At 36.9% G+C, this 27,390-nt stretch overlaps 5 protein-coding genes across 8 annotated transcripts; 2 read left to right on the top strand and 3 right to left on the bottom strand.

The window, feature by feature from the left end:
* Positions 1 to 899: 899 nt before the first annotated feature.
* LOC111782689 lies at positions 900 to 2,070 on the top strand. Its single transcript, XM_023663488.1, has 2 exons — positions 900 to 1,481; positions 1,604 to 2,070. Exons 1-2 carry the CDS (start codon positions 1,011 to 1,013, stop codon positions 1,772 to 1,774), a joined length of 642 nt encoding a protein of 213 aa, XP_023519256.1. The 5' UTR covers positions 900 to 1,010; the 3' UTR covers positions 1,775 to 2,070.
* A 1,459-nt stretch (positions 2,071 to 3,529) lies between these two features.
* LOC111782686 (GDSL esterase/lipase At1g29670-like) lies at positions 3,530 to 6,003 on the top strand. The gene is made up of 5 exons (XM_023663484.1): positions 3,530 to 3,832; positions 4,506 to 4,630; positions 4,893 to 5,138; positions 5,250 to 5,505; positions 5,594 to 6,003. The coding sequence occupies exons 1-5, from the start codon at positions 3,601 to 3,603 to the stop codon at positions 5,815 to 5,817; spliced, it is 1,083 nt and encodes a 360-aa protein (XP_023519252.1). The 5' UTR covers positions 3,530 to 3,600; the 3' UTR covers positions 5,818 to 6,003.
* Positions 6,004 to 6,388: 385 nt separating this feature from the next.
* On the bottom strand, positions 6,389 to 9,388 carry LOC111782688 (floral homeotic protein AGAMOUS-like). Its single transcript, XM_023663487.1, has 8 exons — positions 9,292 to 9,388; positions 8,949 to 9,222; positions 8,043 to 8,124; positions 7,901 to 7,962; positions 7,720 to 7,819; positions 7,493 to 7,534; positions 7,370 to 7,411; positions 6,389 to 6,754 (listed from the first exon to the last, which is right to left on the bottom strand). The coding sequence occupies exons 2-8, from the start codon at positions 9,206 to 9,208 to the stop codon at positions 6,587 to 6,589; spliced, it is 756 nt and encodes a 251-aa protein (XP_023519255.1). The 5' UTR covers positions 9,209 to 9,222; positions 9,292 to 9,388; the 3' UTR covers positions 6,389 to 6,586.
* A 992-nt stretch (positions 9,389 to 10,380) lies between these two features.
* LOC111782681 lies at positions 10,381 to 15,095 on the bottom strand. 2 transcript variants are annotated; one of them, XM_023663479.1, is made up of 7 exons: positions 12,872 to 15,095; positions 12,740 to 12,795; positions 12,379 to 12,651; positions 12,049 to 12,285; positions 11,420 to 11,539; positions 11,187 to 11,315; positions 10,381 to 10,541 (listed from the first exon to the last, which is right to left on the bottom strand). In XM_023663479.1, exons 1-7 carry the CDS (start codon positions 14,517 to 14,519, stop codon positions 10,521 to 10,523), a joined length of 2,484 nt encoding a protein of 827 aa, XP_023519247.1. In that variant the 5' UTR covers positions 14,520 to 15,095; the 3' UTR covers positions 10,381 to 10,520. The 2 variants fall into 2 exon arrangements, 1 of the variants encoding a protein (XP_023519247.1); XR_002813175.1 differs by lacking the exons at positions 10,381 to 10,541; positions 11,187 to 11,315 and having other exon boundaries at positions 11,429 to 11,539; positions 12,049 to 12,205.
* A 120-nt stretch (positions 15,096 to 15,215) lies between these two features.
* LOC111782680 (probable LRR receptor-like serine/threonine-protein kinase RFK1) lies at positions 15,216 to 25,823 on the bottom strand. Of its 3 annotated transcripts, XM_023663476.1 has the most exons (24): positions 25,564 to 25,823; positions 23,946 to 24,120; positions 23,001 to 23,072; positions 22,847 to 22,915; positions 22,701 to 22,772; positions 22,522 to 22,593; positions 21,790 to 21,861; positions 21,632 to 21,703; positions 21,449 to 21,520; positions 21,289 to 21,360; positions 21,119 to 21,190; positions 20,472 to 20,540; positions 20,266 to 20,331; positions 19,393 to 19,455; positions 19,262 to 19,309; positions 19,076 to 19,119; positions 18,275 to 18,663; positions 18,000 to 18,198; positions 17,722 to 17,883; positions 16,786 to 16,904; positions 16,497 to 16,707; positions 16,170 to 16,407; positions 15,925 to 16,075; positions 15,216 to 15,853 (listed from the first exon to the last, which is right to left on the bottom strand). In XM_023663476.1, the coding sequence occupies exons 1-24, from the start codon at positions 25,658 to 25,660 to the stop codon at positions 15,455 to 15,457; spliced, it is 3,075 nt and encodes a 1,024-aa protein (XP_023519244.1). In that variant the 5' UTR covers positions 25,661 to 25,823; the 3' UTR covers positions 15,216 to 15,454. The 3 variants fall into 3 exon arrangements, with proteins under 3 accessions (XP_023519244.1, XP_023519245.1, XP_023519246.1); XM_023663477.1 differs by lacking the exon at positions 25,564 to 25,823 and having other exon boundaries at positions 23,954 to 24,087; XM_023663478.1 differs by lacking the exons at positions 23,001 to 23,072; positions 23,946 to 24,120; positions 25,564 to 25,823 and having other exon boundaries at positions 22,701 to 22,786; positions 22,847 to 22,910.
* Positions 25,824 to 27,390: the final 1,567 nt, after the last annotated feature.

The following is a 27,390-nucleotide window of genomic DNA, read 5'->3' as shown; positions in this document are numbered from 1 at the left end:
TTACTTGAGTGATGGATGATGGATGAGTGTGTTTTCTCTGTAGCTAAGAAGGGAGTCCAGTTTTCAATTTTAGGACTTTAGTTACATCAACTGCTGCTCGAACCTCGATAAATCGACTGCGTTGGACAATATGAACTCGCTGCAACAAGTCCCTCAACACTGGAGAAGTTGGTAAGATTGATGGGCAGAAGATGTAGGAAAGCAGAAGGAAGGTAATGAAAGTTAGTGAATAATGAATGTAGTATCATTCTTCACAGTTCATATGTAAATGGCATTTGTTTGTAGGACATAACAACATCCTGCTCATATCAGTTGCATCACAACAACACCAAAACAAAGTGAAGCTTAGAACATAGAGTAAAAAAATATATATTTTAGTCGGTCAATTTACTTTCAATTTTTGTTCATTTCCGTCCCTTTACCCTCAAAACGTCTATTCTAGTTCCTATACTCGTTTTCGTCCCTTCAATTTTATTTTTATTTCTTTTTTTTTTTCAATCGAAATATGAAAATTGTCACATTTTGAAAGTACTATATTAGTATTTGAATGAGATTCGAACGAATTTGATATACATCTCGAGAAAAGAAGAATTCTCTATAATCTTCCCATCTCTCAATCCCTTACATATTTTTTTTTTCTCGAAAGGGTTACTACACATCTCGGTCAAAGAGAATCTTCTATAAACTTCTCATCTCTCAATCGAAAGGGTTACATTTTTTTTATAATTTCTTAATTTTAAGTTTAAAACTAATAATTCAAACCCGAGCTAACTTGATTTCGAATATAGGAATTAAGGTCTACCCGAAAACTAAAAGAAACTATTTAAAAAAAAATTAAGAGAATCAATACTCTCTAAAGCTAAACAAACAAATTAAAAAAAAGTAAAAAGAAAGTAAAGAATCTTAGAAATATAACACATTAAAAGGATTAAATTGAAACGGCACCGTAAGAGCGTAATTTTTTCAATAAATTGTGTCAAACGTTTCTTGTCACCGTCGAAGGAAAGAAAATGGCCACAACGGCGGCGTCTTTTCCGGTCGTTTTGTTCTTCCTCCTCCTCCTCACCTCTCCACCGCCGTCCCTCTCCTTCTCCTTCTCCCAATTCAAAACCCTATTTTCACTCGCACATTCCCTCATGTCTCGTGTCGCCAATCTACGCGCCTCTCGCGGAGACTTCGCCGGCTCGCAACGGGCCAGGCACATTGCCCAACAGCTAGAGCAAGGTCTCGGACTAAACTTCTGGGGCTCCATGTGGTCGCTCGCGTGGGACTACGCGAAGAACTACGCTTGGAGAGACATCTCCTATTCAGATCTCTACGACGCCGTTCCCGACATGAACGAGTTGCTTAGGGCTTTCGCCGAGTTGACTGGGTTGGAATCAGACATGGCAAGAGCGAGTTGGGTTACGCGGAATTACCAATCGGTCCTGAGGGTAGCCAATTCGTTGTTGAAGAGGCTTCTTAAAGTGTTTAGAAAATCGGTACGTTGATGGGTCGCTTTCGGTTGCTTGCAAGGTGTTCGATAAAATGTCTGAATGAAAAGTAGGGTGTAAAATGGCGCAATTAATCTGTATTTTGTTGTTTTTTGCGATTGGCATGGCAGGGGGCTTGGAGGAATGTGGTGGAGACGGTTCAAGTGGAGGTGGTGGACGGTGGATTGCTGAAGGACTGTTTGGAGCTGGGAAGTGGCGATTTGAAAGGCATGGTTCAGATTCTCAAGGATTTGGCTTTGAATTTCTATTCCTCCACTTCTCAACGCCGTAATGAACTGTAAGAATTATTTACAGTAATTTAGTTTTTGAATTTCTGATCTCTTAATTAATAAAGATGGGAAGCCATTTAATTAGTGTTCATGGAGTTCAGAAGAAAGATTACATACTTTTAATCCAAAAACAAAAGGGGGTAGGGGTTGGGGTTGGGGTTGAAATAATAAATGAGGAGAGCATGGTGGATGGATGCATAGTGTATAAATGAGATATCTTAAATGGTCAATAGGTTGGTGTGTTTGCATGTTACTCCCATTGGGGACTTACCTCTCAATGCATTCAATTTCACTACCTACCTTACCTTCATTTATTATAATTGCCTTCAAAGTTTATGTTTTCATATCACTTTCTTTTTCAAGGTCGATTTGACTTGGATCGTATATATTGTTTCGAGAAAAATTATTAGTTCTTTGTTTCAATAATATTCTTGAACTTAGAAATACTAATAGCATTACCACCATTTATGTTTACGAAGAAAAATGTTTACAAAATTTTCGTGGTATTTTTGAAGTTTTAATTTCTTTTTTAAAGGTATTAATGAAACTTTTGAAAATTCTCGAGTTAATGTTTTCACTTATTTTTGTTATAAGTTTTAAGATCATTTTGATATATTTTTTTTTAAATTTAAATATTTTTTAGAGAACCCAAAATTAAAGGGTATTTTTTTTTTTAATTTAGCCGGATGGAAAGTGTAAGGATTGGGGCTTTTTTCTTTGCCCTAAACTCTAATTGACGTAGTGAAACCCTAAAAATCCAACCTTTTAAACCCAAACACCTTTAATTTAAGCTGTCCAACAAACCCAATAAATAAAATTCGCCATATTTAATTGAAATGAGTATTATAAGATCCAAATCCAAATCAAAATAAAATCTGAGGTATTAAAAAGAAAATAATGAATTAATCTTACCTAAAACTCCATACTATTATATCATAATCCAAATCAAAAGTTGGTTCATTATATTAATCAAGGTAGCTGTCTAAAATTTATATTTCTCCGCTGCTGAGTAATGCATATTTATTCATATTTATGAGCCTTGGAAATTGTATAGTGAATATGGTCATAAACAAATCCAATTTAATGGACTTATATTATTACTATACATCTTAGGCAAACAAAACGTACATCAAAATTTAACACCAAACTTTAATACAAACCAAGCTCATTCTCCAAAGGACTTACATGAATAGCAATCACGTAACTTTATTCTTGTAACAGCACAAGGCCACTAGTTATATATCACCGTCAACTTCATAATTCTATTAGGGAGAGATTTCTCAATCCAACTTCTGGGGACCTAATGTCCTCGTTGGTACATCGCCTAGTGAATAATTCTGATTGTAAGACCCCACATCAGTTGAAAAGGAGAACGAAACATTTCTTATAGAATGTGAAAATTCTCTTTAACAGACAGTGTGGCTGACAACATCACATAACGGACCAGACTAATGTATATAAAAATTTCATAAATGGAGACAAAATTAAGAAATTTATTAGGGAGTAATTAAAGAGGGATAATTAAAAAGAAAAAACACATAATTTGGTAAATAATTGAAGCTTTTGTTAAATAAATAAATAAAAAGAAAGAAAGAGACATTTTGTTTATGCACACGAAGCCGCATAGTTGAGTGTTATGTCTCAGTCCCAACACATTATATCCGCGTGAAATAAATGCTTCCAACCTTCCTCTTTCAACTGCCATTAATTTTTTTTTTTTTTTTTAATTATAAATTAATTTCCCTCTCCATTATATAAACCCAAATCCACATACATTTTCCCCTTGCCATACACACATATATTTAAACCTTTTCTCTTTTCTACATATAATCAGTTGAATGGCGGAGCGTTACAGCGCGGCGGTGTGGGCGGTGGTTGTGACCCTGCTGTGTAGTGCCGCGGCGGCGCAGCAAGTTCCCTGCTACTTCATTTTTGGCGATTCATTGGTGGACAACGGGAACAACAACCAGCTTCAATCTTTGGCTAGAGCTGATTATTTGCCTTATGGGATTGATTTTGGTGGACCCACTGGAAGGTTCTCCAATGGCAAAACCACCGTCGATGTTATCGGTAATCTTTTCACCTCTAATTCTCGACCTTTCATAAACATTTTAAAATTAGATGCGTTTTTTGTAGAAAGAAAATTAATAAAGCTGAAGTTTGCATTGAATAGGCTATAATTGAGTTATGTTGGAGTGTGTGCCTGTCTCACTTTAAATTGCATGCACATGCAAATTAATTTCAAAATATTTTAGGTTTTTTAGTTCTTTACTCTTTTCTTTATTTTTTTTTTTTACTATGCTATTTGAATGTCTATCTANATTAGCTTTATACTCTAATTATACCCTCTAAATTTAGATAAATGTGGTAATTTTTATCATAAACTTTTCTAAAAAGATTGCTGATAAAAAAAATTATTTTAAGATTTATTAAAAAATTATTTTCGTGTGTTTAATAAATTATAAAATATATCTAAAAAAACATGTGTTAGATTTGTCTTCTTATTATTTAATTCACATGTTTCGACAAAATTATTTAATAGTCAATTCTAGGCTTAGATCGGACTTAAATTTGATTTAAGTTTGATAATTTTACTTTTTTATATATTAAAAATAGTGGGTTTTAAAAAAATAATTTAATAATTAAAAAAAGAGAGTACAAATTTAGGGATAAAAATTAAAATTTTTAAAAATGGATTAAATTAGAGGTTTTGTTAATATTTTGAATTAAATAATGAATGCAGCGGAGCTATTAGGATTTGACGATTATATCCCTCCCTACGCCACCGCAAGAGGCCGAGACATCCTCAGAGGCATCAATTATGCATCCGCCGCCGCCGGAATCAGAGAGGAAACTGGTCGCCAATTGGTATATAAATTTCATTTCATCTTTATTTTAATAAAATTGTGTCCCGTAAACTGATGACGTATCAGTATTTTTCATAATCTATTTTATTAATAAATTTGTAGAATAGATATGCATACAAATTCATGACGTGTCTAGAACCAGATTTGAATTAATGACATGAGGATTTTCTGTCCTCTGCTCTACCAACTGAACTATACGGCCATGTAATAATGTTAAAAACATTTAATTTGCTCGAGATGGTAACGCGTTTTACGTTTAATAGGGAGGACGCATAAGCTTTAGTGGGCAAGTGGAGAATTACCAAAACACAGTGTCTCAAGTGGTGGATTTGCTTGGAGATGAGGACTCAGCTGCAGCTTATCTCAGTAAATGCATATACTCAATAGGGTTGGGAAGTAATGACTATCTCAACAACTATTTCATGCCTCAATTTTACTCAACAGGCAACCAATTTACACCTCAACAATACTCTGAAAACCTTCTCCAGCAGTATTCCGATCAGCTTAGGGTACACCGGCCGAAACCCGGCTCGAAAAATTTAAACTTTACGTGAATTTCAGCTCGAATATCGACTGACTGACCGTTCGTTTACGTGCCGTTGTTGGTTCTGTTTTTGTAGCTTTTGTACAACTATGGAGCTAGGAAGTTTGTGCTGTTTGGACTTGGTCAGATTGGTTGCAGTCCAAATGAGTTGGCTCAGAACAGCCCAGATGGAAGGACTTGTGTTCAAAAGATTAACTCAGCCAATCAAATATTCAATGCTGGTCTTAGATCTTTGGTTGATCAATTTAACAACAATCAAGCTGATGCTAAGTTTATCTACATTGATTCCTTTGGCATTTTTCAAGACGTTATCGACAATCCACCTGCCTTCGGTAAGATTTCGTGTTATTAAATTGATCCATCGTAATTTAACATGATATCATAATAGAATGTGATGAAGTCGATGAACGTTTATATCAGGTTTTAGGGTTGTGAACACTGGGTGCTGTGGAGTAGGAAGGAACAATGGGCAAATCACATGTCTACCCTTTCAAACTCCATGCTCAAACAGGGATGAGTATCTATTTTGGGATGCATTTCATCCAACAGAAGCTGGGAATGCCGTGATTGGGCGGAGAGCTTACAGTGCTCAACGTCCAACCGATGCATACCCGATCGATATTCGTCGACTTTCCCAACTCTAAGATGGATTTGAAGATGTGTTATGGGTTTTATAATTATGTTGTATGGTTCATAAATTATATACATACTTGTTTTCATTAGTTACTATTTTTGTTTGGTGTCTGTATTATTGTAGCTGTAATTGTTGTCTACAAATGCTACTAAATTGTTGTTTTCATTAGTGAACTGCTATGTCTATTTTTCTGTTACATTGTTAGTTTTATCAGTTTAAAACGTGTCTATTAGTGGAATCATATATTATGTTAAATGAACAAAAAAGGAAATGAAGNGGATACTTTGTTCTCTTCTTCGATTAATGTGAGATCTCACAATCCACCCTCATTGGAGGCCCAATGTCCTCATTGACACACTGCCCCGTGTCTGGGTTTGATACCATCTGACACAGTCCAAATTCGCTAGTAAAAGATATTGTTTGCTTTGGCCAGTTACGTATCACCATTAGTCTCACAATTTTAAAACGAGTTTTCTAGGGAGAGGTTTCTACACCCTTATAAAGAATTTTAGAACCGTGAAGCTGACGGTGATACGTAACAAGCCAAAGAAAACAATATCTACGAGTGGTAGACAGAACTGTTACATAAACACTTTCCATACCTACCTCAAAAAGAAATGTGTCGCTGTCGTATACACGTCCTAAATCTATATCTATTCGTGGTTCTTAGACTAGGAGGTATGAAAGTAGAAAGGATGATAGTTTGTTGTATATTAGAAACATAATAACATAGAAAAAGAGAGAAAAGTAGAAGAGTTTGTAGATGGGGGAGGATGAGGTTAGATGAGTTGCAGGGAGATATGGTGATTTTGATGGGGAAAGTAATATTGCTCATTACCCTCTAAATTTGGACCCACACATCCTTCTCCTTCTCCTTCTCCTCCTCCTCTTGCACCTATGCTGTTATTTCCACTTCTGTTTTGTTGTCTTCTTTCCGTCTCCGCTATCTGTAAATTCATACCATTTACGTATTCGTTTTAAACTATGTTCCTGTCGACTTCAAAAGATATATCTATTTCATAATTTTAAACTCTAATTTTAGAATATTATTCAAAAGATCATGAGTACTCTATTTTAAATATAAAAAATATTTCAAAAAAAAATTTAAAAATTATCCACTTTCAAAAATTCCATTAATACCCTTCAACTTTTTTAATTGAATTTTTTTAACTTTTTAAAAAAGTTTTAAAATATAGACAAAATCATTTGATAAACGACATTAATATTCTTAAAATTAAAAAAAGAAAAAAAAATTAAAATTTGACGAATACATTTCCCTATACCATTTCCGTCTTTTGATTTTTAGTTGAGGAATATTTTTGGAATTTTGAAAAATGAAAGACATGTATTATCCTCCTCATGTAATTATTATTGAAGTTAAATTATTTTATAAAAAGTATCCGAAAAAATATTTATTAAAGTAGACTAGAAAGGCATGATGTATTAATAGAAGTGCAGAAATAAAAATCTTAATATCAATCGGTGTAGAACCAAAAATTAAATAAATAAATAAAAATTGAAAATTTGAAAAATTGAACACAGATTGTAAGAACAGACGGTACCTTTGCTCGTATCAGCTGGTTGGTGTTGTGCAGTTCAATTTCCTGTATTTATTTGAAAATGGTTGAATATTTAAAATAAAAGAAATGTAGAATGAATAAAAGTAAAGGAAGAAAAGCGCATACCCTTTTGTGCATGTACTCAATCTCCGCAAACAGAAGCTCGTTCTGTGCACAAAATATGTGAAAAATTAATTTTTTTTTATAAACTAAATGATGTTAGACGAACCAGACTCTCCACAATGATATAATATTGTCTCTCTGGGTTCTACTTTGGACTTCCCCAGAATACCTTATTCCAATGAAAAGAGTATTTTGCGGAACATTGGGTGGACTGGAATTTAGAGAGTTACCTTTCTTGATCGGATTCGGGTAATTCCCTTCTCCAGTTTCACCTGCAGGCTTTTCAGATCTTTCACCGACAACGAACCGATGGATTCCCCCAACAAATGCCTTCAATTCCAACGCTCAGAAACACAAATATGACTCATTCAATCCATCGATCAATCAAAATCAAAATCAAAATCAAATTACCTGTTTAGGTTTTGCATATTCCCGATTTGGGCTCGCAATTTCGCGGATTCTTGCTCGTAGAACTGAAACAGAGCCACCGTTACGATTAAACAATCGGAGGAGGAAGAAAAAGAAGAAGAAGAACCCTAAATGGATACGATACCTGTGTGTTGGCTTCCGAAACGAACCCGGCGCTTAAGGGATCCGAGCATGCCTTTTTGTACCTCGAAATCGTAGCCCTAACACTGCAACAGTTATTTCAAATTTCTTCATTGCTTCAATAACATTCTTCTTAGGGTTTCAATATCATTGATAAATCATATGATCAATCTAATCATCTAGACTTGAGTATAATGACAGAGTAGCAACGAGGTTAACAATGTTGTTGTTAGGAATCACGACTCTCCACAATAGTATGATATTTTCCCCTTTGAGCATAAGCTCTCATGCTTACTTCAGGCTTCCCCAAAAAGTCTTATAAATGGAATTAATAGGACTCACTCCCAATAATACTCAACCATCCTCCTCTCAAACAAAGTCACTATAAGCCTCCCTTAACGTTTATGGAGCTCTCGAATAGCTTCCCCTTAACCGAGTCCCGACTCCTTTCTCTAGAGCTCTCGAACAAAGAACACCCTTTATTCGTTCCCATTCGTTTTTCTTAACCTCGTCCCTACTCCATCACGTTTCTATCCTTGATAAAGCTAGTAAAAGTGTTGTTTCTTTTCCCTTATAATAGGATATTAAACTATTATTTTAGTTAATATTACTTAACAGGGTTTTAGCCTTATGAGCCTCTACTCGAGAGAGGTTTCCATACCCTAATAAGGTATGTTTCATTCCCTTTTATCAACTAATGTGGAATCTTACAATTTTAAAACTGTGAGACTAATAGGTATACGTAAACAATATCTATTAACTAGCAGTGGACTTGGGCGGTTACAATTACTAAACTAAAGACTCTCAAACATGGTTTTAATCTAGCTCGGTGTACCCGAGATCCCCATAGGAAAGGGAAGGAAAGAATGGAGGTGGGCATGAAAGGAAAAGGGAGAAGGAGTTAGTGGACCTGTTGTTGGCGTATTCATAGAGGCGACCACGGGTGGAGAAGACAATAAGAGCGACCTCAGCATCACAGAGAACAGAAAGCTCATAAGCCTTCTTAAGCAAACCATTTCTGCGTTTACAGAAAGTAACTTGGCGATTTGTTGTGTTTTCAATTCTCTTGATTTCAATCTTCCCTCGACCACTTCTTCGCCGTTGGGACTGTTCTTCACCTGCCTGCTTCTGCTTCTGCTTCTGCTTCTGCATCTCATCTGGGTAACCCATGGCCACCCAATTGCCTGTAAATCACATCAACATCAAAACAAATTTCTTACCCAAAAATAAAGCTTAAAACTTGGATTAATTACCTGAACACAACTCCAAGAGAGAGAGAGAAAGAAGCAGTTCTTGGGGATTTGCTTGTCTTAAACTCAATGAGTGGGGTATTTATATTCCATTATTCACTTTTATAATTTCATCAAATTAAGAGTGCTACATAAATCCACAATCTATCAGTTTTTTTTTTTTTTGTCTTTTTTTTAAGAAAAAATGAGCGTAATTCGAACATGTATTCTCTTTCTTATAGGTCGAGATTCAAATCGACCTAGTTCTAAAGGGTAATTGAGATCATTTTTTTTTTTTTTTGAAGTACTCCACCGCTAGGGTTTTATGTTCTTGATCGAGTTTAGAGGTAAAAAATGCATCATATCTAGTTCATTGAAATGATGATCAATGATCACACTATAGAGTTTGAGAAGTACACAATTTGAAGTCACAGTTTAACAGGTTAAGTCATATGTGTTCGACAAGATTAAGTAAATTATTTTATAAATAAATTTCATAATTATATGAGCTGTGAATCACTGACGGTAAAATGAAATTCGCGTGGTATAATATACTATTTATCCTTTAAAACTTTATACTTTAATAAAGGTAAATGAGAAGAAGAAGAAGAATAATTGGGGTTTAAATTGAAGTGGTCCAAAAATAATTTTCACAAAAACAGATGAAACTAAATGGAATAATATGAATGAACACAAAAAATGAGGAACAAGATGCTATGCTTATAAAGGAAATTGAAAAATAAATAAATAAATAAATAAAACCTTACTTTATTCTTCTTCTACTTTGGTTTTTGTTTTTATTTATTTATTTTTATTGACTTTGGACCTTAAATAGCAAAACAGAATAATTTTGCTACCAAATTCAAAATTTCCCAACTTGGGAAAATCATACCTTTTTCATCTTTTCATTAAATTTCATTTTTCAATTTTAAGATTATTCTATTTTCCATTCAATTATATAAAAATCATAGCTATATTCATTGTATTCTATTTAGGATTATGTAACTCGATATTAATTTCCATACTTTATATTAAAAAATATAAGTTTAGCAATGGTTATCTAAATTTTGTGTTTAATGATTTTTAGCATATTTATTTGTTTTTTTTTATTAAAAAAAAGCATTATAAAATAAATTTAACCAAATTGTTATTAAAAGTAATTACAACATGAAGCTTATGGAAGCTCCCTTTGAAGTGTTATTCTAGCCTTTTCTGCCATGGAAATTTGCTCAGCGGATCCATTGAAATAGGTATCATTTTCCATAATAATACACCTAAGTCACCAAAAAAATACACACAACGCTTCAGTAAGATTACACAAACATCTTAAATCCAAACAAAAAGACGTTTTTTCTTATGTTCTGGTATAACGGCTCAAACCCATTTGTGAGATCCCACATGGGTTGGGGAAGAGAACGAAACATTCTTTTAAGGGTGTGGAAACCTCACTTTAGTAGACGCATTTTTAAAACTTTTAAGGGGAAACCCAAAAGGGAAAGTTCGAAGAAAACAATATTGGCTAGCAGTGGACTTGAGCTATTACAAATGGTATCAGAGCCAACGAGGAGGCTAAGTCCTGAAAGGGGTAGACACGAGACAGTGTGCCAACAAGAACGTTGGGCCTCAAAGGGGGTGGATTAGGGGTCCCACATTGATTGTAAAAGGTAGTGAGTGTTAGCAAGGGCAATGGGCCCCGAATGGAGGTGAATTGTGAGATTCCACATCGGTTGGGGAAGAGAATGTCTAAAGATGTGGAAACCTATCCCTAGCAGACGTGTTTTAAAAACTTTGAGAGGAAACTTGAAAGGGAAAGTCCAAAGAAGACAATATCAGCTAGCGGAGACTTGGGCGGTTACATTTGAATCCTAATATTTTGTTGTCCGATTTGTTAAACGTGTATAGATAGCTAATGCACATACCTTAATGCACCTATCTGCATATCCAACATAAAGTTTGTCTTGCCAACACAATAATGCTGTTACTGTAGAATTTGAAGGGATCGATCCAAGATGTCTACAATCAATCTCGAGCTCGTTGTCGAATAACTCCTACGAATCGTTGTCTTGATATGTTAGAGAAAGAAAAAAAGGGATTGTATTTCGAACTTGGATCGATTCAAGGGTATTTTCCAGATCAACTTCTGGATATGTACCTGTACATTTATGGCCTTGTCCCGACCACCGGTGACGAGTTCTTTCCCCAGCATGCTGGTGGCGAATATGGCACCATCGTGTAGTTTCATGGTTTTCATAAATACATCGTTCCTCCAAAGCTGAAGCAAACAAAATCATAGGTTTAGCCCTCTATCATCAAAAGAGCAAAGTAATGAAAGAGGTCATGTGTTTGAACTCTTGTAAGGTATTTTATTTTCAACCTTATCGGTTGGAAAGAGGAACAAAACACTCTTTATAAGGGTGTGACAACCTCTTCCGAACACACGTGTTTTAAAACCTTGAGAGGAAACTCGGAAGAGAAAGCCCAGAGGGGACAACTCTACAAATGGTATCAGATCCACACACTGGGCGGTGTGCTAGCAAGGACGCTAGGCCCCCAAGGGGGTGGATTGTGAGATCTCACATCGGTTAGAGAGAAGAACGAAGCATTCCTTATAAGGATATAGAAACCTCTCCCTAGCAGACGCGTTTTAAAATCGTGAGGCTAACGGCGATACATAACGGACCAAAGAAAACAATATCTACTAACGGTGGGCTTGGACTGTTACATGCATGAGCTGAAAGGGAAATCTTATATAGCAGAAGCAAAGTTGGAAGAAACTGAAACCTTTATAGATCCATTTTCATGAGTTGCAACAAGTATGTCCGTGTTAGCAGCAAGACACAGAACAGAACCCAAACTTCCAGTTGATTCTTCCCCGAGCACGGCCAACTGACTACGATCGGAAAGACTCCATAACCGAACAGTTCCATCCCAACTGCCACTGTAAAGAATGCCATTACTGGCCAGAAGAGCAGAAACTACTGATTTATGACCATACATGGAGCCAGATAAGGTTCCATCCTAAAAGGCAACACTTTCAAATTTCAGTAAAAAGGATATTCAATCTGGACAACTTATATAATCACCAATCACTGTACTTAACAACGTAGTTACCTTCAATGACCATGCTTTAACAGATCTATCGCCTCCACCGGTATAAAGGCACCCGTTTCCGGAGTAGGCCAACGCATGAATACCATCGTAGCGCCAATCCTTCTCCTCGTACCATTTCTTTAATGGATCCTGCTTGAGAGGAAGAACAATGCTCCAGACATATATACCACCACCAATATCAGCACTTACACATAACGGTTGTTCTTCATCAATATATGCCAAATCCGTTATGCGATGCTCGTGCCCGATAAATGTATGTACATGAGAGAAGTCCTAACAATATCCAGAAACAGGGCACAAATAATGATCTCATATTCGAAAATAAGAAGAATAGATCGGATTCATTCAGTAAAACGCCTACTTGTAAAGACCATGCTTGGACAGTCTTATCATATGACGAGCTAAACAGATAACCCCCTACAAAACAAGAGAAAGGAAGCATTTTAAAAAGGAATGAACGCCAGGGCACAACATAATGAAATTTTGTACATACCACCAACTACTAAACCAGTAACGCTATCACGATGGCCGAGCATGTCGCTGGACTTCACCATTCCAGCTGATAGCCCGTCAACAAAAGCTTTAGTTGTTCTTTCCGCCCCGATTCGATCCATATCATCGCTCTGAGTTTCGGTCAATTCGTGGGGAAGTTGAATGAGATCCCCCAGAACCAAGCAATAATCAGCACCATATTCATTAACCACAAGTTTCAAACTGCCAAAAGCATCCAACTCAGAACCAACAATCAGTTCCCTAAAGCATCTCAACAGTTCAACAACACATGGACGATTTTCGGGATCGAAATTTAAAGACCGGCAGAGTGTCTGTTTCAATGATGCATACTCCGAACCGAACTTCATGTTCAAACAAGAATTAACTTTCTCCACCCAACTCCCATAAAAGACAGAGCAATCAGAATGAATTTCTTCAAGACTCGCCACAATGCATTCCTTTCCAAGAAGAAGACTCAGCAAAACAAACGCCAAACACCAAATATCGCACTTGTTCCCGACCGAACATAGAGTCGTGCCACATTCCAGCACAACGTCATCTTTACACAGTAATTTGAGTAATACCTCTGGGCTGACAAAAGCCTCCTTCTTCATCAGATTGCTAATAATAATTCCCAGTTCCTTGGTATCGAGTTTTGATCCGGTAGAAACAGCTTCCACCGCTGTTCGAACAGTTCTTCCCGTCGTCAAAACCCCATTTAAATCAACACAAACACTACCAAATTCACCAACACTAAAACATGAAAGACTAAGAAAGCCAGTGCTTAACCTCACAGAATGCATAGCGATGATTGCTTCACATAACTCAGTGGCAATCAAGGCAAAACTGCATAAGTCATCTTTGTTCAAGCCAACCTTGTTTCTGATATCAAGTTTCTTAATCCAATTGTTAATCCTATCCACTAAGTTATCATTGCGTCTCTCACATACTAAGTACAGAAATCCATCCTCCAAATTACCCCATAACCCATATGTTCTACACATTCTTCCACCATTCATGATACCAGCTCCCAAAATCAAACCCAGTTCATTTCTCTCCCCATCCTTCAACTCACTCAAGCATTTCAGAACCATTGATGTATAACTAAGCTTAAACACATAATCACTATTAGAACAAGGCAACGAAACGACTCGAACAAGACTTACAGTTCGGTCTTCTCCAACCCTAATCGGGAAAGAAGAATCTGAATCTGAAATGGGAACAATTCTTCCGAGCAACAGTCGCTCAACTCCGTCGTCGTCATCTCTCCGCTCGATCGAAACGGCGGCGTGCGGCAGGACCCAGTGCTTCCAAGCTTTGTAGAATTCATCAGACCAGAGCCGAGGAAACATCTCGTGGTTTTGATTGATGGGTTTTTTGGAAATTTGCTGATCGGCGTTGTGTTGGGGGCAGAGTCTGAGGAGGTCGATGTTTTTGGGGAGAGCCGAAGCGCCATGAGAGGGAAATTTCACGAGAACGTTGCAGGCGGGACATCGAATGGTTTCGGGGTATCGCTGAGGGAGATTGTCGAGGCAGGTTCCGCAGGCTGAATGGCCACAGGAGAGAACACGAGGAACTGTGGACTCGCCGTCGTACGTTTGCAGGCAAACAGGGCACTCGGGGAACTCCATTTCTGTACCTTCGATCATTCCTCGGCCAAGTGTACGCGTGGAATGGTTGTACGCGTGGAATTTAATCGTTTTGCCCAATTCCCAAAATGGCCCTTCAAGTGAAATCGTGCAAATTCAAAGAAAAATGATGACTTTTTCTTCGTACATGTTTCATCGAGAAAGAATAGAGAGATTCACAAATGGCAAAAGAAACAGAAAGCTTCCGAATCCAAGTTTCTTGGAACATCTTGGCTCAGTTGTCAACATAATCGTGTTACATTGTAATGTACAAACAAATTGTATTCATAAGAATATGTAGCAATGTACAACATGAACTCTCAACCCAGAAACTTAAAGAGGGAAAGAGAGTGGTTGAGAATTTGCAGTAGAATTGAATCGAGTAGAAGGGATTTCTAGAATGAAACATCAAAACAAACATGTTGAGGAATTTCCAAGAAATTAGAGGAGTCGATGCAATGAAGCCATCTGAATTTTCCAGAATTATGAACAAAATAGAACATTATGAAGCCATGATTAGTGAACATAATCAACACTTGAGCAATCCAAGAACATTGGAGGTACCAGATGTTTTGCGCCGCCTTTTTCCAGTAATTCCTAAGGCCCGTTTGTGATTATATTATTCTACTTTCTTCTCACTATAACTACACACGAAGTAGTTTTAGAGACTAATGAAAGTAAGAAGAGAAAGTGAGAAGGTATTGAGACAATATTCAACTTCAAATGTTCTAAAGAATCAGCTTCGATAGATTAAACATATCATAATAACTGTACAAAATCAAGGACGAGAAAGATTTAAGAATCGTCCTTTTTTCACAACTCGTCTGAAAGTAGCCGGGGGATCGATCGTTTCATCTCAACTCTCAGGCACTGCCATGATATGCTTGCCCAGAAACTCACAATGCATCAAAACATATGTGCTTACTGATAGATTGGAAGACTATGAACAATGTGGTTCAGGTTGATGATGATGATCTTGGCTCTGGGTTGATATCATAGAACTCATTTCCAGATGTAGAGGAAGACCCAAATGTTCTCATTGTGGAATTTTGTGTGGAATTTTGGGTCTGGCTTCCACTCAGGCTTTGGTTCTGTTGCTGTTTACGCATATCCCTCATTGCCTTGAACCTCAGATCTTCATTGTAACTACTGGGTTCTGGGATTAGCTCTGGAATTCCCATTCTTCCTTCCAGCATGTTCACCACTTCCGACATCGCTGGCCTTACCGACGGCGAAGCATTCGTGCAGAGAAGGGCTATTTTCACCATGTTTTCCGCTTGTTTTCCGTCGATTTCTGACCTCAACTTCTCATCTACCAACTCCATGAGGTTCCCAGATTGTTGCAAGTGACAGGCCTGCAATGAGAATTATTAACAAGTTTAAGGCCAGGCCAGAAAAGTAAGGGACAGGAAGAGCAGTAAAGTACCCAGTCAAGAAGACAAACACAAGTTTCGCTTGGTACGTAATCATTGTTGCTTCTGCCACTGATAATTTCCAATGCCACGACTCCGAAACTATAGACATCTGCTTTGTAGGTGAGATAACCCCAAAGCGCATACTCGGGAGCCATATATCCTCTGCCACAGAGAGCGTGATTATTAATAAGGTTTAATTCGACATAAAGAGTGATTACAACATACGATCTTGATTACGTGAGAGGATTGCGCATACATGGTCCCAGCCACTCGGGTGGTGATATGAGTCTTCTCCTCATCATCAAGCTTAGCCAAACCAAAATCAGATATTTTAGGATTCAATTCGCCATCGAGTAACACATTAGTAGCTTTGATGTCTCTATGAACGATTTTGAGGCTCGATTCTTCATGGAGATATGCTAAACCTTTCGCTATACCTATACAGATTCTAAGCCTGGTTGGCCAATCTAGATTAAGCCGACTGTAAGACGGACCTATAAAGAAACCAAAAACAAAAGGCTAGAACGATCGATCGATATCTCGTTGTAACTGCGTGTATAAGCATATATGAAACGAGACTAACCGAAAAGTGCTCGGGCAAGACTATTGTTTTCCAGATATTCATACACCAACAACAGTTGATCTCCTTCAATGCAGCATCCATGGAGCTTGACTAGATTTGGGTGTTGCAAGCAAGAGATCATTCCTATCTCATTCAGAAATTCACGGTTTCCCTGCCTTGATTTGGAGGATAGCTGCTTAATTGCTACAATGGTACCATCAACCAATTCACCCTGAAAATTTACCTTTTATAATCACTTCCCTTCACCAAAACTAGACGAGAATTTATCTGAGAGGTTAAGTAAGAATACCTTATAAACAGGGCCAAAACCACCTTCTCCAACTTTATTACAGGAATCAAAATGATTGGTTGCAGCTTTTATTTGTTTCAAGGTAAAAATTCCAGTTTGCACTTCTATTCCTGCAAGATCTGTTCATGGTGGTACAGATGAAATATGGTAACATTTTTAGATGTTCTATAGATTTCCACGTGCGTTTCCTTAAACTCTTACAGTAAATGTGTAACAGACTAAGCCCTATTGTCCGCTTTAGCCCGTTACGTATCACCGTCAGCCTCACGGATTTAAAACGCATCTGCTAGGGAGAAGTTTCCACACCCTTATAAGGAATGTTTCGTTACTCTTTCTAACCGATGTGGGATCTCATAATCCACTCCCTTGGAGGCCAGTATCCTTACTGGCACATCGCCCGGTGTCTGTCTCTGATACCATTTGTAACAGCCTAAGCCCACTGCTAGCAGATATTATCTACTTTGGCTCATTACGTATCGCCGTCAGCCTCACAGTTTTAAAACGCGTCTGCTAGGGAGAAGTTTCCACACCCTTATAAGAAATGTTTCGTTTCTCTCTCTAACCGATGTGGGATCTCATAATCCACTCCCTTGGGGGCCAGCGTCCTCGCTGGCACACCACCCAATGTCTGGCTCGGATACAATTTGTAACAGCCCAAGTCCACCACTAGCAAATATTGTCTGCTTTGACCCATTACGTATCGTCATCAGCCTCACGGTTTTAAAACGTGTCTGCTAGGGAGAAGTTTCCACACTCTTATAAAGAATGCTTCGTTTCTCTCTCCAACCGATGTGGGATCTCACAAAATGAGAATCGAGTCTCGACTATGATGATTAACATAATCAAGGCAGCACATAACTTATTTGTTTTCTTATTGAAAAGATAAATTATAGCAAGATAAAGTTCTACAGTGTGACAACTGCACTCCGAACGCACCTGTACCGCCTTTATTGCGCCTGATTGCTCTAAGGGTGCTTTTCCACCGGAGAAGTCCGAATATGATGATTGAAGCAACACATAATACTCCAACCGTAACTCCAACGACGATGGCTACAGTTTTCGTTTTACCACTTTCATGGATTGAACAATATTTAACATCTGTTCAAAGGAATGAAAACACCATCACTCATGGAAACGATTCGAGTCCAACCGAAAACAACGATATCGGCTGTAAATGAGCTAAACTGAAGAGTAGAAATTTATAAATGACTGACCAGAATAAACAGAAATAGCTGATATAAGTGGACCATAACTTCCTCTTTGAGGAATCCTAGTCGTCCCTTTTCCAGCCCAATACAATCGGATCTCCAGGACATGATTAATTACACTAACGTTAGCAAACTCCCTTTCTGTTGGTTTTTGTGCTCCTCCAGCCTCCTCTTCAATATCAAAATTCTTCAATACCAACCTATCCTGTATAAGCCACAGTTCTGAGACCATCTGCAAATTCGAATATTGCTTACTCTTTTTTAAGTATCGCGACAAATACCTGAATGTAGATATCGAATTTCCGCCTTCCAAGACTTGTATATGTCTCATCATTTGTAAATTGTAACTCTGCAAAATGAAGCTTCACTAAGTAGTTTCCATTATCCAAGCAATGATGGAAATAAGTGAGCGAAATTGGACTTCGACGCGCTGTTGAGTATAGCTCAGACAAATTTGATGAAAGCAGCGATAAAGTGTAGCGCGTATTTTGGAAATCATCATCGTCCATGAAATCTCCAGTACTACTCAACCCCCAGTAGCTATCATGATCCGTATAGAGTTTTGCTGTCCCACCATCAACATTTGCGTCCCCGTTGTAGAGAACGCTTTTGTTGTTTACCTCCATAGTTAAGTCGTTTCCACCGGCATTGACGAACCAACATTTCGAATCTGTCATTATAAAAAAAAAGAAGAAGAGGGTGAGATAAACACAAGATCAAGAGCCAACATTTCTGTTTGTTTCCCCTTAAGATTTTAAAACGCATCTACTAGGGAGAGGTTTCCACACCCTTCGTTCCCTTTCCAACCAATATAGGATCTTACAATCCACCCCCCTTGGGGCCGGTGTCCTCGCTAGCACACCACCAGGTGAGATACCATTTGTAACAGCTCAAGTCCACTGCTAGTAGATATTGTCTCTTTGGGCTTTCCCTTCTAGGCTTCCCCTCAAGGTTTTAAAACGCCTCTACTAGGGACAGGTTTGCACACTCTTATAAGGAATGCTTCGTTCCCCTATCCAACTAGGAAACAATATGTATAACATTCCCGTTTCTCTATAGATAATAAAAAGGAGATCGCTTACATTTTGAACAGATGGAATCCTTCACGCAGGGGAGACTTTCCTGTCTGCAAGGACATGACCAAATCAACAATGAATATACATCAGATATCAGCAAAAAAACAACATAGTCAACAGTGAATTTTACTCTAATGATCATGTAGTCTGCAAGAGAACTTCATTTAAAAGGATAAAGTTAGAGCAACGTACAAGGGGATGCCGGTGGAAGAACTTCGAAACAAGTTCAGATTCATATTCCTGTCACAATATGGGAAAGATCAAACTTTTTTCAGTATCACACTGGAAAATATCTCAAAGAATATTTTTCAGAAGTATCTTACAAAGTCTTTCTACAAGCATGCTGCTCAGGGCCTTGCCATGTCAAGTTATTGTATGAAAGATCGCTGCACCAGAGCAGGTTATCATACTGGTTAGAATGAGATAGGCAATGACAGAGACCCACATATCCAGAGAAGGTAAAATTAAATAAAGAACCAAGAACATGTCAATCAAAGATTGAAAGTGAAACAAAAAGGATACTCATAAACTATCTTATCTACAAACATTGAAGGCTCTAAAATAATTCAATAGGAAAAGTTATTGACACTTTTATGAAGACAAAAATAAGCAAACCAACACCCGTTGAAGTTGTAACGCCCCCAAGCCCACCGCTAGCAGATATTGTCTTCTTTAGGCTTTCCTTTCAGGCTTCCCCTCAAGGATTTTAAAACACGTTTACTAGGGAGAGGTTTCCACACTCTTATAAAAAATGTTTCATTCCAATCTCCAACCGATGTGTGATCTCACAGTCCACCCCCCATTAGGACCCAGCGTCCTTGCTGGCATATTGTCCTCTTTCGGCTTTCCCTTTCGGGCTCCTCTCAAGGTTTTTAAAACGCGTCTGCTAGGGAGAGGTTTCCACACCCTTATAAAGAATGTTTTGTTCCCCTCTCCAACCGATGTGAAATCTCACATAAGTGTTTCTTGACATTGGTGGTTGAATAAACAAAAAAGCACCATTAGTAATGCAAAGTTACTAATCAAAAGAAGGTTTTGCCTAATCGAGTAACACTATCGTTTGCATACTTGGCCTCCAAATATCTAACGAGAGACAATAAACGAAAGGTCACAAAGAAAATAGACTTGATAGATCAATGACGTGTTCGAAGAAAGGGAAAAGTAGAGGCTTAAAACAAGATTAGTAAGCATCTTACACATTAGATCCATCCTTCAAGATTGACTCTGGTAGTTTCCCACTCAGCATATTGCCACTTAAGAAGCTAATAAAAGAGAAAACAAAATTAATAATCATTCATCAGGAGAGCTATACATATTAGAAGAACCAATTTTACAAGCATTTCAAAATTAATAGTTATTTGTGAAATGCCTGCCTATACTATTATCAAAACAGAGTACTTACAGAAATCTCATGCGCTCCATGTTTGTATCATCTGGAATTTCCCCAGTCAACTTGTTAAAGCTGAGGTCCCTATCAGTCATGAGGGAAAAAACAACGAAATTGAATCTTTAAGTTACATAAAAACTACAGAAAAACAAAATAAAACCTTTGAATTTGTAGCAAGATCATAAAATCAGGAAACTAAGTATAAAAAACTTTCATACTTGTTCATTTTTTCTCAACAATGTCTTTATCATTTGAATACAGGTCTGCAAGAAACATTTTTTGGTCCCGAAACTTTTATGAAACTATGAAAGTAACAGCTAAGTCCAAGAACTTTAGTTTGTAACAATTTGGTCCCAATGGACTCATTTTTGTAAATAACTTGATCTCCATACTTTGAAATTTGTAACAATTTGATCCTACGGTGTTTATAGGTAGAAGCAGTGTTTATAAGCTTAATTTTCAAAAACCAAAATCCAACTAGCTATCAACAGGCCTTCGTCTTTGTAATTTATAAACACACTTGGTCCCTAATCAGTTTATCGACTGACACGTGTAAGAAATTTCATTGATTTTAACCTTATTTTTCATGATAGGAACTAAATCGTGACTAAGTTGTTAAAAGACTAAATTGTTAATGCCTTGAAAGTACACGTCTTACTTACAGCATTTGCAAGTCTGGTGCCATCCACACATATGAAGGAATCTCTCCAGCAATGTTACAATTTCTCAGGACCCTAAGAGAGATGAGCGAGTGAATTATTTTTTAATATTCTAATGGATGAAGCAGAGATGTTGCTGTAAAGACTTCAGATAGCAAAGATATTCGACATACAATCTAACCAAGCCCGTCATGTTTGTCAAGTCAGGAAAATTCTGCATTGGCCCATTGATATCACTGATCCTCCTGCATTAACAAAATCCAGAAAATTATGAGTTTTATCATTGATCTGATGATGAAAAAGTATGTAGAAACAAATTTGAGTATTACTCACAATTCTTTTAAGTTCCTTAAAAGTGATATTTTTGCAGGAATTGGCCCCTGAAGTCCACTTCCATGTAGTTCTCTTCAATAATTCAATTGTTAAATGGTATTAACAATTGATTAAGTAATTTAACATAGTTTTGTTACTCAAAAAATGAAAGAAATTTCGACATTGTCTAAACAAATGGCTTACAGTCTTTCGAGTAGCGTCCAACTCTGTATGAAGTCGGGTATGGTTCCATTGAGGTTGTTATCATTTATCCGGCTGCAGCATGCAAAGAATGTAATTTGGATGGAAGTGGATGAATGAATCAAAGTACTTCAAGAAAGATGAATGTAATAAAATCTTACAAATTTGTTAGGTTTTTCAATCCAGCAAACGTTGTTGGCAACGTGCCAGCCAATTGATTAGATGATAGCATCCTGCATATATGGTGTTAAATCAATAAACTATCAAGTTCATACGTAACAGTCCAAGCCCATCGCAAGCTAATATTGTTCTCTTTGGGCTTTCCCTTCCAGACTTCCCCTCAAGGTTTTAAAACGCGTCTTAGGGAGAGGTTTCCACACCCTTATAAGAAATCCTTCATTCCCCTCTCCAACCGATGTGAGATCTCACAATCCACCCCTCTTGGGAGCCAACGTCCTCGCTGGCATACCGCCTAGTGTCTAGCTCTAATACCATTTGTAACAGCTCAAGCCCACTGCTAGCAGATATTATCCTCTTTGGGCTTTCCCTTTCGGACTTCCCTTCAAGGTTTTATAACGCGTCTGTTAGGGAGAGGTTTCCACACCCTTATAAGGAATGTTTCGTTCCTGTGAGATCCCACATCGGTTGGAGAGGAGAACGAAGCATTCCTTATAAGAGTGTGAAAACCTCTCCCTAATAGACACGTTTTAAAACTGTGAGGCTGACAGTGATACGTAACAGGCCAAAGCAGACAATATCAGCTAGTGGTGGGTTTAGACCGTTACAGTTCCCCTCTCCAACCGGGGATCTCACATCATACCACAAAATAAAAAAATAAAAATTTAACCGTAGGAAGAAAATCAGTATGTTAAAGGAAGTTAATAACTTCTTACAAGCTTTGCAGGTTGCTCAACTTCCCAAGCTGTGATGGAATTGCACCACTAAATTGGTTTGCTTCAAGGTTCCTGATTTTAGCATACATATAAATGAGACATGGGCACACACCTTCATACTATTCATAACCAAAGCACACACCCTGAGAATAAAATAAATAAACTATGTCATAACTTACAGTTCTATTAGAGTAGTAATATTCCCCAATTCTGCTGGTATTTCCCCTGATAACCGGTTTACAAGAAGAGAGCTGCAAGATATTCACTAAATAGTTTATTAGAGGAATAAATAAGGACATCAACAACAACAATGACAAGATCTTACATTGACGTCAACCGCGTTGAAGCCCACTCCCGAGGTATATTACCATGAAGGTAGTTGTAAGCTAAATCACTACATCAGGTCAAAAAAATGGTTAAGTTTTTCCTAAGGAAAAATGTGCACATAGAACTTAAAGATACAACACAACTGCACTTACACTTCTTTCAGGAAAGGAAGTTTGACTATTTCACGTGGGAGAACACCGGGCAGATTGTGTTGTTTGAATTCTCTGTATGAAAAAAGAACTACAATTTTAGAACGAAGAACAAGACAAGTGTTGGTAGGAAAAGAATTTGATGAACAATATAATGCTGGCCAGCATTAATGTGAGATCCGTTTGGAGAGGCGAATGAAACATTCTTTATAAGGGTGTGGAAACCTCTCCCTAGCAGACGTGTTTTAAAAACCTCGAGGAGAAGCCCGAAAGGGAAAGCGCAAAGAGGACAATATCTGCTAGCGGTGGGTTTGGACTGTTACAAATGGTATCAGAGCCAGACACCAAGGGATGTACTAGCGAGGAGGCTGAACCTCGAACGGAGGTGGACTGAGGACGTTGGGCTCCGAAAAGGGGTGGACTATGAGATCCCACATCGGTGACTGAACCCCGAAGGGGGGTGGACACCAGACGTTGTGTCTCTCCCTACTAGACGCGTTCTAAAAACCTTGAAGGAAAGCTCAAAGAGGACAATATCTACTAACGGTGGGCTTAGGCCATTACAATTAATGATTTACTTCACGCTTCATGAGCAAGTCACAATTTCTTTCAAAGATAATAATAACAATGTTTAGGGTGTTTCATTCACAAAATGTGCAAAAAAAGTGAACCTAAGTACAAATATGTAACTGGTGTCCACTTTCACGGTGAACTATCGTCCTTCCGGTATAGATTCACTCGGCTAGACCCTTGTCTTCATGATTAAATTCTCAATGATAAACTTCAATTATGTTGCAATTTATTTCAATGAGATATAAATAAGTATAAGAAACTCCATTTTGGATATGCAGAGCTATGATATTGTCATTGATTCTAGAAGTTTAAGTGGGACAAAGCAGCATATCAAGCCAGCAATCAATATCAAGAAATAAGATAAGAGGATTATACATCCTTACGACATGACAAATTGTGCTGTTCTCGACGTTGCAATCACAACCAATTTTACCCTCAGATCCCCTGGGAGGCTTTTCTGTGATCCCGAACATTTCAACGACACAGGAATCACTATTGAATTTCCAATAAACTGCACCTAGTGTTCTCGTAATTTGCTGTAGTGCATCAACTATACAAAATCAAAAGCCATAAGGTTAGAGATTAGCCATAAACAATCATAATTATCAGGCAACATCCAGAACATATAATGGTTTGGTTTAGAACATATCATGTAAGGTTCTCCCTTCATTATGTCTTTTCTTGAGTTGATTCCTTCGAAGTCTTTTATTTGTCCAAGGAACTAAGAAATCCACATGTGTGCATTCCCATCAGAATTCTTCAGTTTCATCACTATGTGTTTCTAAGATAAAATAATAAATTATCTGACCTTTTCATGCATATACTACCTACACGATATACCACCGCTAGCAGCTATTGTCCTCTTTGGGTTTTCCCTTTCGGGCTTCTCCTCAAGGTTTTTAAAACACGTTTGATGGGGAAAGGTTTCCACACCCTTATAAAGAATGCTTCATTCTCCTCCCCAACTGATGTGGGATCTCACAATCCACCTTCCTTCGGGGACCAGCATCCTCGCTGGCACTCTTTCCCTTCTCCAATCGATGTGGGACCCCCAATCCACTCCCCTTTAGGGCCAACATCCTTGCTAGCACACCGCCTCATGTCCACTCCCCTTCGAGGCTCAGTCTCCTCGCTGGCACATCACCCAATGTCTGGCTCTGATATCACTTGTAAAGGCCCAAGCCCACCGCTAGTAGATATTGTCCTCTTTGAGCTTTCCCTTTCAAGCTTTCCCTCAAGGTTTTTAAAACACGTCTGCTAGTGAGAGGTTTCCACGCCCTTATAAAGAGTGTTTCGTTCTCCTCCCAACTGATGTGGGATCTCAAAAATGGCACCCCCTAATGAACAAGTGCTCGTCATTCCCTTATTAAGAAACCAGCCAAGCCTGTCACTGAACTCTTTAACAATTCAGAATTTGCAGCAATGGCTAACACTTCCAACTGAACAATTCTTAGGAGCTAACATCAACGCAAAAGAGGTGAAAATGCTCCTGGAAATAAACAACCAAAATCTAAACTACTGGCATACAAACATTTTTCCTCAATGCTCATACGCATTATCATTACTGCATAGCCTCAAACTACCATTTCCCTCAAGTAAAACCTCCTGGCAGCCCAATTGTAAGAAATACTTGTGGTGGTTGAATAATGCATCAAACAAAAGAAAAAATAAGATCATGGGAATCTCTCTTTTCCTCTAAAGAAATATTATGGCAATCTTTCTATTAGAAAGACGAATCTAATTACTTAAATCTTAGTTTTACGCAGTCTAAACTGTTCAGACAACAAAAGATTACACAGATAATGCAATCTTTCATACTGTTGAGCTGCAAAAATTTTATACTCAAGAAAGTCGTGTAGCAAATCTTCAAACAATCCATGGATTAAATATAATAAGAAGTAGAAAAATGATATCAAATAGATCCTCACACAGCAGAAGCTCAAAACACCAGATACTTGAGCCATTTAGCGAAAGGGGGAAAAAAAAGACATACCCTCTTCTTGTGGGAGCTTGGAATCTACAAATCTGAAGAAAATGAAGCAATCCACCGCAAGAACAATGAAAACGAAGAAGCTTTTGGGCACCATCATGAACGAACTGTTCGCCCACCCAAGAGATTAAGCTAAAACCATCATGAACTGATAGCTCAAAGTAAACACAGCCCCAACACCAGACCCCATATGAAGATTAAACAAAAGAAAAAGTAAAGAGTGATTTAATTAGAATATTGGAGGCAAGCCAATCCAAATAAGAAACCTCAAAACCCCTCGTTTTAAGTTGATTTAATATTCCTTAAAGATGGGCTTTTTGCTTTATCTCTAAGACCAACCTTCTTCAAAAGTTCATGGTGGCAGTATAAACTATACACATTATTATTACCTTATTGTCTCTTTCCCCCACTGCCTGACTCATCTTGCCTCGTCTGTATTTCATAAGGAACCAATTTTTCATTTTTTTAGCACATGGAAAATGCTTATGCAATTTTATAATCTTTTTATTTGGACATTTCAATTCCCCCAAGTTCAATGAATTCAATGTTTTTACTTTTTCACACCTGGATTCATTATACGATCTTTGTCGAGTAAGTAAAATTAAGAATGACTTCTAAGAGTGATAATCTAAATTAACTTCGTTTATCGTTTATCATAAACGTATAAAATTTAAAATTTGTGAATTTTCATTTAATTTAATTAAAAATCAATTTTATTTTTGGATGTTTTATAAAATTTATGTATGTAAATAAAGAAAGACAATTAAATATTTATATTTTAAATGTTTAGATAGGAGCGAAATACTTTTCAATATATATATTATAGACAAGGAAAATGATATTTAACAAATTAATAATTTTATACCATTCATTTATTTATTTATTTATATTAAATAAATTATTAATATTATAATTGTTAATTTAAGAGGAATATTTAGGTAGATTTGAATTTTCAAAACAAGAGACGACTGCCGTACGGGCCCAACTCATAAATGCTTATCTACTTTTTAAATTATTGAAATTTAAGAATGGGGCCCACACTTTATAGTCGCCATTTTGTGTTGACTATTGTCCTTCCAAATAATGTTTTTTTCTTTTTTCTTTTTTTTTTACCCTTAAAAAAAATTAAATATATTTTGTAGATAATATATAAAAATATAGGATTTGTTGTTAATGATGTGATTTTACCTTTTGTTTTTTTATTGATAAATTGATTTTTTTTTATATATATTTTTGGATACGTAAGTCAATTTTGTTATAGATTTTAAATAGATTAAAGTTTTTGACATATAAATAGAAGAGATGTTGACGTGACTGTGATAACGTAGCATTTTTTTTATAATAAAAATAACGGTGATGTGCTTGTATATATATCTTTTTTAATATTCTACCTTTCCTTCCTCCAAGAACTTCAATCTCTTTTTATATCTCATTATCGTCAAAAGCATTGTTTAGATCTATCATGTGCGATGGTCGCTCGATAGAAAAATGTAGGTTCGAATTAGTAGACAAGACGTAGGTTATCATCACAAAAGTCAATTGGTCAATTCTACGTCTAGAAATTCTATAATAGTTCTAACTTTTTTTTTTTTTATTTCTTGAAATCTTTAGTTCGAAAATATTTTAATAATAAAATTTAACTATTTTTCATATTTTCATATAAAATAATGTTTAATGTTAAAACTTTTAACTTAATGATTTTAGGTTTAGGTTGATTTAAAAGTTTATGTCAAATAAGTTTGAGAAATTTTAAATTTATATCTAAAGGTTCATAAATTATAAAATATATATATATATATATATATATATATATATATATATATATATATA

Source organism: Cucurbita pepo, chromosome LG20 (assembly GCF_002806865.2).
Source record: "Cucurbita pepo subsp. pepo cultivar mu-cu-16 chromosome LG20, ASM280686v2, whole genome shotgun sequence".
NCBI lineage: Eukaryota > Viridiplantae > Streptophyta > Magnoliopsida > Cucurbitales > Cucurbitaceae > Cucurbita > Cucurbita pepo.
Note: the sequence above shows the minus strand (reverse complement) of the source record. Positions and strands in the feature narration are given on the sequence as shown.